General features: G+C 39.0%; 2 protein-coding genes across 2 annotated transcripts in view; both read left to right on the forward strand.

The window, feature by feature from the left end:
- Window positions 1-19498, forward strand: part of LOC134798608 (acetylcholine receptor subunit alpha-like 1) — a 350593-nt gene that overhangs the window by 237753 nt on the left and 93342 nt on the right. The window contains exon 2 of the mRNA XM_063770970.1: window positions 12990-13193. Coding sequence (XP_063627040.1) covers window positions 13008-13193 — 186 coding nt within the window. The 5' untranslated portion in view covers window positions 12990-13007. The remainder of the gene's footprint in view (window positions 1-12989; window positions 13194-19498) is intronic.
- On the forward strand, window positions 14943-19209 carry LOC134798603 (uncharacterized). The gene has a single exon (XM_063770966.1). The coding sequence runs from the start codon at window positions 15020-15022 to the stop codon at window positions 16715-16717; it is 1698 nt and encodes a 565-aa protein (XP_063627036.1). The 5' UTR covers window positions 14943-15019; the 3' UTR covers window positions 16718-19209.

The following is a 19498-nucleotide window of genomic DNA, read 5'->3' on the forward strand; positions in this document are numbered from 1 at the left end:
AATCTGCGGACATTGTCTTGATGGAAGTATTAAAAATAATAAAAGAGTTTTGAGGTAGATATTGAGGTTTACGGTAAAGGTTTTGGAGTGACTTGTAAATTTTTAAATAACTAACTAAAGGGAATTGGAAACATTCACCCCTTCGGGCAAGGCTCCAACTTGTAATTTTTTGGAACACCGGTCCAATCGCTCTTGATAAGAAGTAAAGAAGTAAATTCTTGTTACATTAAATCTTACTGTATTATAAACACTATATTAAAATAAATTGGGCATTAGCTCATATATCGCTGATTCTAATTCAAAGTAAGTATCACGGGCTTCGGGACACACGCCTTCAATTCCCTACGTGAGAGCCGGCGCTGGCGCAAGCTACAGGCGGTCAGCGATTAGCATACGTGGTTATCACACCTGATACGGATCCGCACGCCGGCTTCGCTTCAGTGTGTGAGCGATATAGCGCTAATTCGTCTCGCATACCGCCGGAGCGGCGTGCGAATTCGCATATAATGTGATGACTGCTATAAATATCACGAAAAGCGCAAAAAAGGAAGCTTTTATAGGGCGCAATTACCAAAACCATATTAGCTAACAGCAACCCAAACTTTCCATCTGTTGCCGCATCGCTGTGTCGATTATAACATTATAATGTCAGTCAGTCATTTTATCAAGGAGATTGACAGTGACATTGCACGCAGCAACGCTGTAACGTTGCACTAGCAACGTTTCTGCAGTCACCATTCTTACCGTGGGGTGTCAGTACGTAAACACTGATTTTGCCTAGAAACGGCATTCGAACGTTAAAATCATGACTATAATATAATAATTATGATTCAGTAAAAGGTGGGTAATGGCCTATTAATATCAAATAGGTAAGTACAAAAAATTTAAACTTTGAATGATCAACACGACATTATTTGAGCTTCATAGTATTATGTTGACTGGCAGAGGCGCCAATAATCGCTTAATCTTGTAACCTAACCCACAAAGCCCGCGCCCGCGGTGCGTCTATTCGTATTTTAATCTTGAACTAAGCCGATTTTCATTTGAGTAATCCCCAAATTGCGGCGACTGGCTAAGCCAACAGTCGTTATTAACAATAATTAACGTTCAACCTTCAATGGGAAAGGTACTTTGTCAGTTAATTAAGTGTTTATTAATTTGCTTGAAGATAAAAAACCACGCCTGTTGTTGGAAAAGGTTTTCGGAATGACATCCGCTTTGATTGTATACTTTATGTTTTTATTGTTTATTAAAGTGTTTTAACAATATTTGCATTATTTTTCATAAAGCCAATCAAAACAGGGAGTTTTAAATTTGCTAGTACTGCCCGACCATGCCGCGTTTTTTTATACCAAGTTCGCCAATTAATATGGCGCTCCTTGTAACATTCGGATTATCTACTGCCGTTGAACTGTTTATTTTTTATTTGAAAATAATACTAATGGAAAAAACGTCACAATCGCAGCAGTAGGCAATGTAGCGGCAAACGTCACTCATTCCGTGATATTTTATTAGATACAGAACAACGCGGCTACAGTTAATACATCCTGCAGTTAATACAGTTAATACTTAGTTTGATTATCTTCCCATTTTTCCTTGAGGTATTTAGAAAAACGATTGAGTATAATGAAAAATCAATTACGAAATACGTCTACGTTCGTTCACGCGAGATTCCACCAGTGTGCGGCACTGTGCAGCACAAGCATTTTTGTACTGAATATCCTTGTGCTGCACAGTGCCGCACACTGGTGGAATCTCGCGTGAACGAACGTAGACGTATTTCGTAATTGATTTTTCATTATACTCGTTTTTCTAAATACCTCAAGGAAAAATGGGAAGATAATCAAACTAAGTATTAAATGTACAAACTTATAATAAAATTGATTGTGTATCAACTGGACCGCACAATCTTCAAAATTGTAAACCACACGAACACCGTAAAAAACATTTCACATTTTCCGTGTAGAGAAACTAAATTAAATACGAGCTTACCGCGGACCAAATAGGATTTGGTTTAGTTCGTTTAAAAATAAATCATGAGGCTTTTAAGTCAGAAATCCCAGTTATCCCTTTCGAGTGTAAGAAACGTCGTTTGAAAACCAAACTTATTTGTATTGTCAAAGAGACGAATCTAGGTTTGGTGTTCATGCGTTCAGGTTTTTAATTTCACGTGAGTCGTACATTAGTTATTGGAAATGAGACCTAATGATATTCATCTTAAAGTGGAATTTAAATGTATTTAGCGTTATTTTCAGGCAGATTTATAAAGCCTGCTTTTGCGTGAAAGGTATTGAGAGGAAAAAATATCATTGACCACTTTAACATGACAATGAAACGTTGTTGAAAATCTCCGTTGAGCGACTGAAAATGGAAGAATCCAATAACTAACTTTGCATCAATGTTACCTATACATTATAAATCTACACACTTAGGACCAGGGCACACAGCTGCGTGTGTGTGTAGACGAGCACGTGCGCGTGCGTTAAAATATTGGAGCCGTGCACGCACACGTCACGCAAGCGGTGTGCCATCTCTCTTAACTATCTTTAATCGTCTAAATATTAATCCAAAGATCCTGTAATTACTTAGCTTTCCTTTTCTCTAATTATTTTACTTTGACAAAGCCCACTTAGACGCCACAAAGCATTATCCTTTTATTTAAAATAAGGCTTGGAATCAAAAACAATAGTGGGAAATATCATAGCTGCCTTGAAGCTGTGAGGTACTGTTTTCCATTAGCATAAAAGGGTTCAACTCCCCAAAGGGACTGGGCCAGGCTGTGGAAAAAATTGAATCTTTGAAGTAGGCTTTTATGTTTTTATTAGGAAACGTGAACGTGTCGTGTGTTGGAAAGACTGGTAGCTGGTCGCTTTTGGCTTTGGCACAATTTGCATAACATGTCACTGGCTCTTGGCAAAATGCATACACACACAGCAAATGGTAGGAGAGAAAAGGAACACAGAAAAGGAGGACAGTAGGAATTAGTAGGTAGGTAACCCTTAGCGCACGTGCAATTATATGTATTTGTATATATCCTTGTTTATATGTATGTATATATATATATATAAATAAATAAATAAATATATATATATATATATATATATATATATGTATTTAGTGTACTCGTAGTCATAAGGTATAACACAATTATATATAGTAGGTATTTATTTAGAATGTTGATATTTTACTTCGCTCAAAAGTTACGTTTTTTTTCTGTTTATTTCTCACTGCACCCACATGGACTCTTTTCTGTTTCGCCCTATGGTTGACTGGTAGAGAATGCCTATAACGGCATTAAGTCCGCCTGTTGTACTTTTGTTGTACTTTTTGTATGTGCAATAAAGTTTAAAAATAAATAAATAAATAAAAAGGAAAAATATTATTTAAGTATCGGCAGGAGAACATTATCTCGCCATGAAGGTCATTAATGGTAGGTGTGACTGGCTTTCACATTGGGGCATGTTTACACATGACATTGATTAGTATTTATTGCATTTGCTGCTTGCGGTTCGTGGCAAATGTATGTATGAACTCGCAATATACACAAATCGATGTTGCTATGTGAAAGCCAGTCACACTTACTCCTACGCCACAGTTATCCATATTGACCTTGCATATTGTTGTATGTCAGACCTCAACTCTAGTGCCGATAATAAAATTATAGTTAACTTTTTTCAGTTTTTAAACGAATTATGGGGCATAGTAAATATTGTGAAGTTATCGAACGAGCGAGCGAAGCGAACGAAGTTCTTACATTCGACTTAGGAGACGCGGCTGGCTAGGGGCACGTCATAGTTTGATACTCAAGAACTTAAGTAAATTTGTTCTAATTTAAATGAAATTGGGTAAACGTGTAGTTGAGGGCATTATATTTTAGTCATTAAATTATGAGCAGGCTCGATCAAGGGGTTATTGAGCTAGAAGAGCTTAGAAGGCTAAAAAGCTATTTGTGAGGGGTCTTGCTATTCTGTAACAAGCGTTTTGGTCTTATTAAGCCATGGACTATTGGTGGTACTCAGGGTTCGTGGGTCTGACGCTCTATTGTCACACTACACGTCTGTGTTATTCCTAAAAATCTATTTGCCAACTAAATTAATTTTAGAGAGAAAGAGTAAGCAGTAATATTGGGCGCCAGCACGCTATAGAGCGTACAAATAGGTAAAACTAAGATGAGATAAAGAAAAACTATTGTTTAAGCTCGAGACAATTAAATATAATTTCAAAGCTTCACACAAGGAAAACAGTAGTAGTACAGTAAAGCAGTACAGAAAATACCCTTATGCTAATTAAGTATACTAAGAACACTATGCTATTGGACTGGCTAGGCAGTCTCAGTTAAAGTTTATTAAGTCTATACACTAATTATGCACTGAGCACTTGAAGTCTAATAAGAGGCCACTATTGCGTGAAGCTAATTAAAGTCTATTAATACTAGCACACCTAAATCACGTGTCTATAGTAAAAGGCAGTCTGGCTGTGTCCACGTGTTAGGCCAGAGGCGCATAGGTTGGAGCCAAAAGCCGCGGTGACACGTGCCGAAACCGTCAGCCACGTGTCCAAGTGGCCGCCTATCTACCACGCCAACGTCGCGATGCGCAACAGTAATCACGAGCTCGAAAGAGCCAATAACAAATTAGATCTGACCACACCTGAGTCACGTGTCCATAGCAGAAGACGGTGAAGCCGTGGCCACGCACTGCTCCAGAGGCGCGCAGGGGAACAGCCAAGAGTCGCGGTGACACGCGGTGATACCGTCAGCCACGTGTCCAGGTGGCTGCCTGCCCGCTTCGCCAACGTCGCGCTGAACACCACAAGGCACCAGCCCAGGCTCGCAGCAACGCCCAGCGCCGACACGTGCCCGAAGAAAGAGCCCAGTGTGGGGACCGGCATTAAAGCCCAGTTCTAGCCCAGTCTAAAGAAAAAACACATATTGAAACGCAATATGAAAAGGATTGAGGTTACGCACATGTTAGACCTTGTTCTCCACTGAAATTAACTAGACATTAACCAAACTGACACACCGATCTGGTATTTACAGGAAAACTTACAAATTGGCCATGCGGTCATCCGACACACATGGACAAGGACAGAAAAAAGGTTATACTTCCTACAATAAAATCGCATATGCTTACCCGGATTTCAATTGAAGCTGCCGATGCTACACTGCCGACATTTATAAAAAATAATCCTAATTTGCCCTTACAGGGACTTAATATGGGACGCCATGTTGAGTTCTGTTTGCTGTAACAAAAGAAATGGAAAATCAGTATTGACAAACGTTGCAGAGAGCGGGCTATATTCTCCTAACATTAAACGCTTGCGCTGTGACTTACCTTGCTACAAGAAGTCGAGGTGTGTTTCCATATTTTACAGGGATGGCTCCCGTACAAAGCGACCAGAGAAGATCTGCACCAACTTTCTCACATGGCTGCGGAAATCTCAGTGACTTGATCGCGCTCGACAATCAATTTCCTCTCTTGTTCTTTTTTTCAATCTACATCCGCGCTTTAGGGCAAAGGAATTTTGCCAGGCATTGCAAACGATGTCCCAAACAATATTTGAAAATTATCATATTAAAAGACTAACGATATTGGGTACTAATATTTTAGAAGAATTAAACCTAAATCTTTCAATCATTAAAGAAAATCTTTAATACTAAATAAGAACCATAAAGTTTCCTAGAGTAACAGCTTGCGACTAAGTGATCAAGTGCCATCTTGTGCGGATAGATGGCGCTGAAGACAATCCTGTGCGGTCTGTTCAACCACAATGCCGCTAGGTGTCGTTGTGAGTACCAAACTAAAAAAAGTAATTTCCCGTGCTACGTTTGAAACGTAACATTACTACCCAACTTAGATAAAAAAATGTTAATGTAAGTTAAACATTTTTTTTTAACATCTTATTAACTATATTGACTATGCCATGAGGTATACACAACCCTAACTATCAAGTTAAACTATGTTTATAACTAACATGCAAGGAAACTATCGACTAGTGAGAGATTGGGAGAGTAAATCTCGGCGGTGCAGCGAGCGAAGAATAGTTCTAAGCGGGGTGCACGTCCGAGCTTTATCTACTCCACAACCACTAAAAGCTAAGAGTAGACTGCAGAAACACCACAACGTGGCGTACGGACAGGAAGAAAACAAAATCTCAACCTTATCGACTCCATGGAGGCGTGCAGCAGAAGAACACGAACTCCCCATGCAAGGACCGCAAGCGAGAATCCAATGCATGAAATTAAGTAGACCGCGACTTAGCAGTCAAATGCATACCTAATTAAAAGAAACTACAAAATATTCTAAGTGTCAAAACCGGTGATACATTTTTCCCCTTTCTCCCCTATTGTACCAAATGTGCAGAAACACACCGAAGACTACCGTCCCCTTTCAGAGATACAAAGAGAAGCATTCAGAGTAAACGATTTTATCAAAATATAAACTTATGTCCTTAAGAATTTGTTCCAACAGAAGTGGAAGCAATTTTCCGTACACTGCTTATAGAGAGAGAGAAACAGTGCACAACAAGCAGAACGTACCTACTCAGAGAACTTCAATTTCTAATCAAAGTTTAAAGTTATCACAAAAGTTAGAGTTTTAAAAGAGATGGGCACTAGATTGCCCCAGTCTCCCCTTTTCTAGAGTCAATATGTGTAAGAACACACCATGAAATTATTTTCATAATACGAAACCCAAGGACTAATCCTTGAACACAGATCCAATTAAATGTTTACGTGAAACAGAACGCATATAGTTTGACGTATAGGCTCCCCATTCCAAAAGGTCGTAAGCGCCAAAGGAATTGAAAATGGAGGTTATATACAAGTGCATAATGAAAAAATTTCGCTCCAGATGGGATTGAAACTTCATCCAATGCTCAAGGGAACATGGAATTATACATCACTGCACTTTAATCACCATTTTCACTTCACAAAGCACTGAATCACTTCACTTTACTGAAAGAAAGAGGTTAAGACATGACAAACGTTATGAAAAGCAATTTAGAAAGTGTGAAAGTTAGGTAACTGCATCGGTGTTCAAGCCCACAGGTTGTGATTTCAGAATGTCCTTGACATGCCATATACCTATCGATTTACCAGTAATTAAGTCCTCCAACTCATAAGTAACAGCTGATATTTTCGTTTTGACTTTACACATTTTAAACTTTGGGGCCAACTTTTGTGTGAAGAACTTGCTAGCATCAGAGAGTGGATATTCCTTTTTATAGACAACTTGACCCTCCTCATACTCTATAGACCTTCTATTGCGATTATAGTACATTCTACTACGTTGATAGGCCTTTTGTAGGCGTTCATTGACATTCTCAAACAGCGGTTTGAGGTGAGTTAACATAGCAGAATACAAAGATCTATCTACAAATACCAACTCCTCAGTTGACAAAGGTCCTGCCGGATACCATTCACCTGACAATACAGCCTCCCTTCCAGAATTTAGAAAATATGGACTGCGTCCAGTGACCTCATGAACTGCAGTATTAATAGCAAACTCAATTCCACTCAACTCCACTGCCCATTTGCGATGGTCCTTACCTACATAAGATGCGATAGCAGTGACTACTACTCTTATAATTCTTTCCGCGGGATTATTTTGTGGAGTGAACCTACAGTTATAGAACAGTTTAGGTATTTTATATTTATCCTTCAAATTTTGCATGTGCTTAGAAATATACTGAGGGCCATTGTCCATTATGATACATTGGGGAATACCAAACTTTAATAGCACATTATTTTCAATGATATCTACTACCGTTTTAGCCAGAGAGTTTCTCATGGGGAAAAGACATGTATACTTAGTGAAACAGTCACTGACCACTAGAACAAAAGCATGGCCCTTGTAGCTTCTGGGTAATGGCCCGAGAATGTCTGTACATATAACTTGCCATGGTCTTTGTATACGCTTAGGATGTTCCATCAACCCTGGAGATGCCTCATTGCTACTTTTGTATGCCAAACAAATTGAGCATTTCTTAATATATTTCTTTATGTCTCCTAGCATTCGGGGCCAAAAGTAACTTTGTGAAACCCGTTTAAAGGTTTTAAATACACCCAAGTGTGCCGCATCTGGCCTATCATGACACTGTTTCAATATGTCCTGTCTCAGCTCTAATGGTACTACTCGTTTCCAGTCACAGTCTTTAGCTAACGGATTCTTGTCCCTGACACGCTTGTATAAATTCCCATTGATTATCCTATAGTCTGGATACTTGTGTGGAGTATTTTCCACCCTAGCAAATAAGTTAGTAAACCAAGTATCCTGTATGGAACCAATTGGATATATACAATTTAAGTTACCAGAGACGATGGGAGCACGAGAAAGTGCATCCGCAAGTTTATTTTCAGAACCCTTTCGATAATGAACATCAAAGTTAAATTGAGAAAGACGCAGTGCCCATCTAGCCAGGCGTCCTGTGGGAGATTTTAGACTTACTAACCATTTTAGACTACTATGATCAGTGTAAACTTTGGTTCTATGAGGAGAACCCTCTATGTAACCTCTAAACTTTTCTAGGGCAAAAATTAACGCATTTAACTCTTTCTCAGTAGTGGAGTGATTTCTTTCAGCACCGACAAGTGCCCTACTGGCATATGCAACAGCATGCTCGTGGCCATCATCATCCAGCTGTGATAAGGAACAGCCAAGGCCGACCTCTGATGCATCTGTGGTAATTAGGAAAGGACGGTCAAACCTAGGCATGCATAATATAGGTGCAGATACCAGCAGTTCCTTGCTGATCCTGAAAGCCTCCTCAGCATCTTCTGTAAATTGGAAAACTTGCCCCTTTTGTAACTTCCTAGTGAGCCTATTTAAAGGAGCACAAACAGTGGAGTAATTATTTATAAATCGACGATACCAAGATAGCATTCCCAAATAACGTCTGAGTTCTTTTTGATTGGTAGGGCGAGGATAATCTACTATGGCCTTAATCTTATCACTGTCAGTTCTCAGACCTCTGTGATCCACTACATACCCTAGGAACTTCAAAGATGGCCTACAAACAATATTTGAAAATTCCACAAAGAAAAAACACATATTGAAACGCAATATGAAAAGGATTGAGGTTACGCACATGTTAGACCTTGTTCTCCACTGAAATTAACTAGACATTAACCAAACTGACACACCGATCTGGTATTTACAGGAAAACTTACAAATTGGCCATGCGGTCATCCGACACACATGGACAAGGACAGAAAAAAGGTTATACTTCCTACAATAAAATCGCAAATGCTTACCCGGATTTCAATTGAAGCTGCCGATGCTACACTGCCGACATTTATAAAAAATAATCCTAATTTGCCCTTACAGGGACTTAATATGGGACGCCATGTTGAGTTCTGTTTGCTGTAACAAAAGAAATGGAAAATCAGTATTGACAAACGTTGCAGAGAGCGGGCTATATTCTCCTAACATTAAACGCTTGCGCTGTGACTTACCTTGCTACAAGAAGTCGAGGTGTGTTTCCATATTTTACAGGGATGGCTCCCGTACAAAGCGACCAGAGAAGATCTGCACCAACTTTCTCACATGGCTGCGGAAATCTCAGTGACTTGATCGCGCTCGACAATCAATTTCCTCTCTTGTTCTTTTTTTCAATCTACATCCGCGCTTTAGGGCAAAGGAATTTTGCCAGGCATTGCAAACGATGTCCCAAACAATATTTGAAAATTATCATATTAAAAGACTAACGATATTGAGTACTAATATTTTAGAAGAATTAAACCTAAATCTTTCAATCATTAAAGAAAATCTTTAATACTAAATAAGAACCATAAAGTTTCCTAGAGTAACAGCTTGCGACTAAGTGATCAAGTGCCATCTTGTGCGGATAGATGGCGCTGAAGACAATCCTGTGCGGTCTGTTCAACCACAATGCCGCTAGGTGTCGTTGTGAGTACCAAACTAAAAAAAGTAATTTCCCCTGCTACGTTTGAAACGTAACAATTCTGGTTATCTTTTTGCAAGAAAGTATGGTCGAGTTTGGTATCAAATGAAAGTACTCGGCTTGCACTTATCGTTTTTAAATTTACCATTTTGAAATAATTAGCAAGATAAAAATAAACATAATATAGGTATTTGACATTTGACAGGAAATATTTCGGCTTACCACAGATACAGTATCAGTTAAGGGCTCTACAGACCTTGTAATATTCGTATATCCACGCGATTTTTGATCCATTGCCGCCTATAGTTTGTCAGTAGAAAAAGGCGCGATATTTAAATTTTCTATGGGACGATAACCCCTTGCGCCTACATTTTTTAGCCGCTTTTTTCTACTGACGGAAATGGCTTAAATTGTTGCCATGTGTAAGCATTTTACGTCAAAAATGTGACAGCGACGTAGAAAGTGGCGCCTTCATTTATTAACCGACTTCCAAATCTCTAAAGGAGGAGATTCGATTGTGATTTTTTTTAATGTTTTTTCTTAAAAAAAAAAAAAAAAATTAAACTGTTTATTATAAATAAATTTAACAATATTTTTTTATGTACTTACTTAACCTAATCTACACTATAATAGATTATTAGCTAAGTGAGAGGTTCCATATCTCCGTCATTACTGGACCGATTTTGAAAATTATTTTTTTGATTGTATGTATATGCATACAGATTGGTCCCGTTTTTGTCAAAACCCAGTTCTGATGATGGGATCCATGAGGAATCGAGGGAACTCCTCAAATCTTAAAGGCATAGGTACATATAGTGATTTGTGTTTTATCAACAAATCAAGCATATACATTAAAAAAAGTGACATTTGATGAAGTGGAACTGCTGATGATGATCAGAACGGAACTCTTCAACGACGCATAGTTCACGTTTGGCGATTTGTCCTCTTCGTTATGTTTGTTAAGCAAGTTAAGTTTTAAAGCCACATTTTTGTCAAGCTCGAGGTCTGGTGATGGTATTCATGAGGAATCGAGGGAACTCCTCAAATCTTAAAGGTATGCGTATAGAGATTTGTGTATTTTCATCAGAAAATCAAGAATTTACATTAATAACTGTCGCATTTGATGAAGTGGAACTGTTCTGCTGATGGTGATCAGAACAGAACTCTTCAATGACTACACGATTGGCGATTTCGAATTTCGATTTTGACGGAGCTGGCCCTGGAGCCAGACCTGACCCGGATCCGGGCTCTTATCTGGACCTGAACCCGGACCTGGACCCGGACTTGGACCTGGACTTGGACCTGGACCAAGACCTAGACCTGGACCTGGTCCTGGACCCAGAACTGGACCCGGACCCGGACTCGGACCCGGACACGGACCTTGACCCGGAAAACCACTGATACCTAAGCTAAATAAACCCCTATGATAACCTACCATAAAATGTAGGTATAAAGTATAATGATGCCAAACTTACTAGCCCCTCCCGCTCAAACCCCCGTACACCGCACGCGCCGTTAAGTGGGTTAGGTTAGGTTTGAACTGCGATCCTCACAGAACCGAAAAAAAGTGGGTTAGGTTAGGTTAGAACTGTGAGCCTTACAGAAACGAAATGCTACTAGAAAAGTGGTTTTGGTTAGGTTCGAACTGCAATCCTCACAGAACCGCACTGCTTTCAGAGAAGTGGGTTCGTGAGGCTTAAACTGCGACCCTTACAGAAACGAAATGCTACCTACTAGAAAAGTGGGTGGTTTTACCTCCTTTTTACTTACAATAATCTTTCACCGGCCCCCATAGAATTCGGTTTTTTTTTCTTGAATATTATTTTCTACTATTTTCTGTCGAAATATACGAGTGAGTAGGTGCAACAAAGTCAATCGCTCTATATAATTTTTGGCAAACCGCGAGTTCTCAGTTCGGGGCGAACTACTAGTTATACTTAATTACACACACATACAAGATAAACAACGTACAATTATACGTGCATGTAAAGCCCTTGCTACACGGTCGCCGACAAGCCCCCAGACCGCGTGGCCTTGGTCCATCCCGGACCGCGTAGACAGTTGCTTCCAACAAAATTTGACCAAAACTGACCAAGGACAGACCAAGGTCAGACGGTTAGAAGGCTTGTCGGCGACCGTGTAGCAAGGGCTTTAGTAACCACTTCCAAACACTTAAGTTTTATTGCGTTCTACCTAGATTGATTCATTTCATGAGAGCTACACCGCTTATCTGTACCTTATCTCTTAATTAAGTATGACTCTAACGTAATCCGACCGGGTATTGTCGGTACGAAGCCGGCTGCCGGCCCAGTGTGGATACATACAATTGTATTTCTTACTATCAAAACATTATAAAAACTAAAGGTATTCGAGTAAAAACCAACTTTATCTGTTCCACGTTAGGTTTAAGTTACAGTGACGCGATAATTGAGGTGGGATTTCTTGTATCTGAGGCTGCCTATTGTTTTCTTGAATTAGTATATTATCTTTTGTTCTGGCAGCAAAAAGCAATGTGTAAACAGATACATTAAGATGAGAGATTAATTACGCTTTGTATAGTTTGCTTGTTGTTTGGTTAATAAAGTTTTAGATCTTGCTGGTATTTTATATGAGCCTGAAAGAAGGAATATAAGATTCTTTGAAATAAGTACGTGATGTTTATAATCTTCACTAATGGATGTTGATATTATGTATCAAGGCAACATTTGGTGTTTATTAAGTTTATTCCAATATATTATTTAAGTTTCCAATTTATTGTGATAAATTGCTCATTTTGTATCTATTTAACTAGATTTAGTTATACAATTCAACATGTGTCAACAACCCTATTCTAAAATTTATTCTGCAAGTCTCAAGGGCAAGTTCTTCTTCTCTGTCGTATCGCTCTTGACAGAGCGGTCGTGGTCACGTTGAGGTGTCCGCATCGCTAGTAGAGGCGGACACAGCTCTTCGCACGATCTCCCGCCATCTCTCCCTGTTGGCAGACTGTCTGGCACAGTCAGATACCCGGTTTTTCACTGCGGATTTTATTTGGTCAGTCAGTCAGTCAAGGGCAAGTTACAAGTAACGTTTTTGTTTTGTTCCAGGGGTGGTGTTAGCCTAAGATGGTGTTGGCGCTGGTGGTCGGACTCCTGTGCGTGTGGAGTCGCCTGAGCGTCGCCAACCCTGATGCGAAGCGCTTGTACGACGACCTGCTGTCCAACTACAACCGTCTGATCCGGCCCGTCGGGAACAACTCGGACCGACTCACCGTCAAGATGGGGCTGCGGCTCAGTCAGCTTATCGATGTTGTGAGTACCTGCTTTATTTTAACCTTCTGCGGCTGATGTGCGGTATATCAGACACCGCCAAATATTTTTTTTGATGCTATGTCCGGCATACGGCTTTGTCTCGCCCATTACCTTCCTCAAACGAGTCGCACCATCGGACAGTGATGACCGAGCGGCAACGCGGAGCCTGCACCGGGAGAAAGGAGGTGCTTATAAAACAAAAGTTACCATTCTGCCTATCGCCTATCGAAAATGACGTCTGATAGACTCCACATCAATAGAATCACTCTGAAAAAGTCACCACAGTTGCAGAGGGTTAAAGACAGACCCCTCACGACGTCTAGTCAGCATTATGGAAAATGATGTAGCTGCGCGTATACGCCAACGTTGCGTCGAGCAACAGTCATTGCCTCCAGCGGCTAACCGAGCGTTACAAGAAGAATAGGCAGTCTTTGAATCAATTGTTTAGTGTAATGGTAACATTCCATTTCTAACTGCAGCTGCACTACCGGTACTGAATGCGTCGCTGTCATTGTCAATTTCCATAGTAAAATTGACAGTAATGCAGCTGCGGTTAGAAATGGAATGTTACCCTAAAACAAAACAATCTTAAAACTATGTTTATGAAAACTGCTTGACCCAACTCTTTTAAAGAAATTCTCAAAGCCGTTAAAAGAAATAAGTTTTATTTGAAAAGTTGATATTCCCTTGAGTTTACACGAAAACATCCATTTCCACAATCGCAATTTCGCTAGACGTTTTCTAAATTTACTGATTTGAAATAAATCGCATTTCGATCAAAAACTTATGAACACACTTCTTGTAAAAGGAGGTTTCAGAAGGATAATTGTCTTCTCTAATAGTTAAAAAAGATATGATGCCGGTGTCAAAATAATGGCGATGGATTCAGAAGAAAAAGAAGGATTCATAATATTATTATTGTGTGCAATATATGTAGGTACCTATGCATCAATGGCTCAGAATCCACAGATTAAAATATAGCACCAAATATGATTAGCAAAATATCTATCAATCTACTTTTTCAATCATAGTTCATAATTACAATTACTTCAATTACTAAAGTCATTAGCTTAAACGCTTGATTAAATATTTAATCAGCTAATCAAAACAAAATACCACTCACAGGATTACTTAGCCGATCCCCAATTACTTCCCCGAACAGGTTTGAATTTCATTCATAACTCGTTCACGGGCCCGTATAGTTCAGAGTGCGGATTATCCCACGAGGCCGATTCTGTTTTAGATATTTGACAAGGTTTTGATTTTATTTTGATACAACCTTGAGTCGCGTCATAAGCACATGTCGATAATGTACAAGATTGTTTGTCAAATCTCAAAAGTATACGAAAACCGGAATGATGTCAAGTGTCATTGAACTCATTGAAAATATTTAATTGAATTAAGATACAATGTGTTTGGGTATATTATTCGCTTTTATAACATTAAATTATATATGGTAGTGTTGGCAACCATGGCGCCAAGCGCTGGAAGCGCCACCTAGCGGCTTGCGAAGACACTACGAGGAGCCGCTACAGCGCCATCTATCGGAGAGCTACGTCGTAGGACCAGGTAGCCCCCGCCCCGTCTACCTGGAGTGGCAGCAGACTTCGGTGGGGATACCGAGCCGATAAAAGGGGCTGCACGACCTTCAGAGCTCTCTTGTTCCAGCGACTGTCGTTAGGGTTACTTGAAGTAGAAGTTATAACGTATTTTGTAATTTTGTAATTAATTTGATTAAATAAAGTATTTTCAAAGTCCAGTATTTTGCCTTTACTTATCCTCATAGTAAAGTCGTTTACATCAGAAGTGTTCTTACCTTCGTCCAAATGGGTAAGCGTAGTAAACGCTCTAAATCTAAACGGAAGCGGCAACGGTCAAGTTCGAGTTCATCGAGCGCCATTAGCGTGTCTACCGAGAGGACTCCGTCAACTCCACCACCAAAGAGAAATAAGGTATCACGTAAAGCTGATACCCAAACAGTGAGTACAAATAATGCTCCTACCTTGAATAATATGATACCAGAGTTTAATCCACTAAATGATGACGTGTGTGCTTGGCTCAATATAATCATGAACTACGCGCGAACTTTTTCATGGAAGGATGAAATGATCCGGTTTCAGGCTTTAAACAAATTAAAAGGTCCCGCGAAAGTATGGTACGATTCTCTCTTGCGCACCGATTGTACTTGGCCCTCGTGGAAATGGGAGGATTGGAATAGAAAGTTAACATCTAGTTTTCAACGGCGTCGAAACATGTTTGACTTATTAAAGGAAATTGTTGAGAATAAACCCAACGATAATCAATCTCTTTACGAGTTCTTTTTTGAACAGAAATGCAAAATTGATAGGTTATCGTTGGGTTTTTCGGAACAAGATATAATCTCTATTATTGTGGGTAATATAGGAGATTGCGGTATAGGAGCAGCGATCGAAGCTACCAATTTCGGAACTAGTGACAATTTAGCAAGTTACTTACATGGTCGCGTGTATAAACCATCGAAGAACGCGAAAAATGTAGGCGCGATTTCTCGTGACGTTCCACCAAAAAGTGAAACTCAGTCGTCGACAAGTCAGAACGTTTCTTCATCTGGGTCTTCAGTTTCACCTAACGTATCTGATCGATCCACCACCGTGCGTAATAATAACACGCAGCAACGAAAACAGATCAAATGTTATAACTGTGGCGGTAATCATACAAAAGCAAATTGTGATGTTGTTGTTAATAAACTGACAAATAAAAAGCAATGCGGTTACTGTAACAAGCAAGGACACTCTGAATCTGAATGTTATCATAAAAAGAATGCAGTTAAAATAGAGAAACAAGAAACAAAATTCGTGTCTACCCCCAATCCGCGGAACAAATTTATAAAGAATATTCGTATTAACGATTTTGAACATGAAGCTTTTGTCGACTCGGGTAGTAGTTGTTCACTCATCTCTTCATGTTTGGTTAAAAAACTGGACTTAAAGAAAATTAAGCTGCCCTTGCCTGTTACATTGCATGGCTATAAAATGCAAAATACAGATACAGTTACGCACAAGATAACAGTTGATCTGAAAATCGATGCGGTTTGTTTGACTGGAATAGATTTTTACATTATGGATGATTTAGCAGATTATGACATACTGATTGGTAGGAACGTGACCGAACGCGATGATTTAATGTATTCGCGAGTAGGGAATTCATTGAAGTTCGATTATGCGTCTTCATTTAAGGAGTTCTGTAATACAGTGACCGATCTTGAGTTAGATGCTGATTCTCACCAGAACGAATTGATAGCGCTTTTCAGAAAGTATGACGGTTGTATTGCGCCAAACATTAAAGATTTAGGTAAAGTCAATGGTCATGAAATGACAATTAATGTAACCAGTCCTCAACCAGTTCAATGCAGACCTTTTAGAGCCTCCATTCCAGATCGAAAAATAATTCGGGAGATGGTAAATGAACTTTTGGAAAATAATATTATTCGGGAAAGTAAATCGCCGTATGCAAGCCCAGCTTTGCTTGTTAACAAGAAAAATTGAGAAAAAAGGCTCTGCATTGACTATCGGGCTTTGAATAAAATTACAGTTAAGGACAAGTATCCCATGCCACGGATTGAGGAACTGATAGACAGACTTCAAGGCCATAAATGTTTTACAAGTTTAGACCTGAAAAGCGGATACTATCAAATCGCGATGAGTGAGGAATCAATTCCTAAAAGCGCATTCGTTACAGAAGACGGGCATTATGAGTTTTTAAGACTTCCATTCGGGCTGGCCAATGCACCTAGCTGTTTTCAAAGCATGATGAATAAGGTTTTGGGGAATTTACGGTTCGGAAATGTTATTCTTTACTTAGACGACGTTTATTTAGTAACTGAAACAGTTGAGGAAAATTTGAAACTTCTAGAGGAGGTTCTAAAAATATTTAAAGAAAACGGACTGACTTTAAACCTAAAGAAGTGCCACTTTTTCAAAAAAGAGATTGATTTTCTCGGATATAAAATTAAACCAGATTGCGTTATGCCAAATGAGAAGAAGTTAGAAGCTGTACACAAATTTGCCGTTCCTAAAACCGTCCATCAACTGCGGCAATTTCTCGGCTTGATAAATTATTTCAGGAAATTCATTAAAGACTGTGCTTTAATATCTGCCCCATTAACTAAATTATTGAAAAATGACACTACTTGGGAGTGGAAGTCAGTTCATGATGAGACGTTTCAGTTGCTTAAAAATAGATTAACGTCAGATAGCGTTTTAGCAATGTTCGACCCTAACAAAGAAAACGTGTTATATACAGATGCGAGTAGAGATGGCATCGCGGGAATACTAATGCAAGTTACAAACGAAGGTGCAAAACCTGTACATTTTTATAGTAGACAGACTACTTTAGATGAAAAAAAATTCCATTCTTTCGAATTGGAACTTTTGGCGATCGTTTGTTCCTTGCAAAAATTCCGGCTATACCTATTGGGGTCAACTTTTAGAATTGTCACCGATTGCAATGCAGTTAGATTCGCCCTGTCAAAAAAAGAGATAATTCCCCGGATTGCCCGTTGGGTGCTATCCACGCAAGAATTTTCATTTGAAATCATGCATCGCGAAGGAACTCGGATGCAACACGTGGATGCATTAAGTCGCAACCCAGTGCTATCCGGAGAAAAATCGGAAACTGAGGTCATTATGTCTATAACGGAATCAGATTGGTTGCTTTCGGTACAATTACAGGATCCAGAATTACAAAAAATTAAAAGCATTATTGAATCGGGCGACTTGGCTAGCAATAAAACAATTTTTTCCCAATATGAATTACTAGGTGGAAAAGTGTACAGAAGAACTGCCCACGGTCGTCGATGGGTTGTGCCAAAAAAATGTATTTGGCAAATAATTAAATGTAATCACGACGACCTGGGGCATTTCTCTCTAGATAAAACGGTTGAGCGAATAGGAAATCAATATTGGTTTGCAAGAATGAGACACGTTGTAAAAAAATACATAAAAAACTGCTTAAACTGCATTTATTATAAAAACAAAGGCGGACCTAAAGAAGGAGAATTATATCCACTTCCCAAATACGCTCAACCGTTTCACACACTACATCTAGACCACCTAGGCCCTTTTGTGAAAACTAAAACTAAAAATGAGTATTTACTGGTAGTCGTTGATGCATTTACAAAATTTGTTTTTATCTCTGCTGTGAAATCGACAAAATCATCTTGTGCAATAAAAGAGTTAGAAAACATTTCAAAATCGTTCGGTAACCCTAAGAGAATAATAACGGATGCTGGGTCATGTTTCACTTCGAACGAATTCGTTGAATATTGTTTAAGTAAAAACATTCATTTGCACACTATAGCAACAGGGATGCCACGTTCAAACGGACAAGTGGAACGTTTCAATAAAACAATTTTAGAGGCCTTAAAAACAATCGGCGCGGATACGTCAGATGATAGGTGGGACCAGTATATCAAACCTTTACAGCAGGGCTTGAATACTACATTCCATAAGACAATTAAAGCGGTCCCGAGCGAGGTATTTTTCGGTTACCGTTTGCGCATGGATAGTGATAGTTTAGCCCCGGATAATGACTCTCAACAATTATTAGACGTGACAAAGTTGCGCGAGAAAGTTGATGAAAATATTAGAGCTGACGCTGAAGCACAAAAGCAGAGATTCGATCGATCAAGAATCAAAGCACGAAAGTATACTGAGGGTGATTTGGTTTTAATCAAAATCCAAAGTCAAAATAATGACGGCAAAAGTAGAAAACTGTTACCTACATTCAAGGGTCCATTTCAAGTTAAGAAAGTATTGGGTAACGATAGATACGAGGTGACGGATGTAAAAGGTAGTGAGAGGACCGCTAAAAAGTATACTGGCATTACGTCGGCAGAGAATATAAAACCATGGATAAAAATTGATGAATGGGACCTAGCTTAATCAAATGAAAAGTATGTATTGTGGCCATTTATTGTCTAATAATTTTTATATATATTTTTATTTTGTTTTATTAAGTTTTGTTTTGCTGCTAAGATTTACAAACGCGATTATTCCAAAATACAAGAGTAACTGTAATGTGTTTTTTTTTGCATGCCTATAGTTTTGATTTGCCGTGTTGGCAAGGAAGATAAAATGATTCTAATAAAATAAATAGAAACTTTATTTCTACAGTTTAAACTTAAAATTATATTATATTTTAGGGCGAGTCTAGATAAAATGCATTGTTTACGGAATCATTAAGACGTGCAAATATTTGTATCATAACTGCCATCCAAGTTAAGCTTGAAAATCTTAAGTGCGGCGAAATGCCCTTTAAGTGCAAGT

This window comes from Cydia splendana, chromosome 17 (assembly GCF_910591565.1).
Source record: "Cydia splendana chromosome 17, ilCydSple1.2, whole genome shotgun sequence".
Taxonomy (NCBI): Eukaryota; Metazoa; Arthropoda; class Insecta; order Lepidoptera; family Tortricidae; genus Cydia; species Cydia splendana.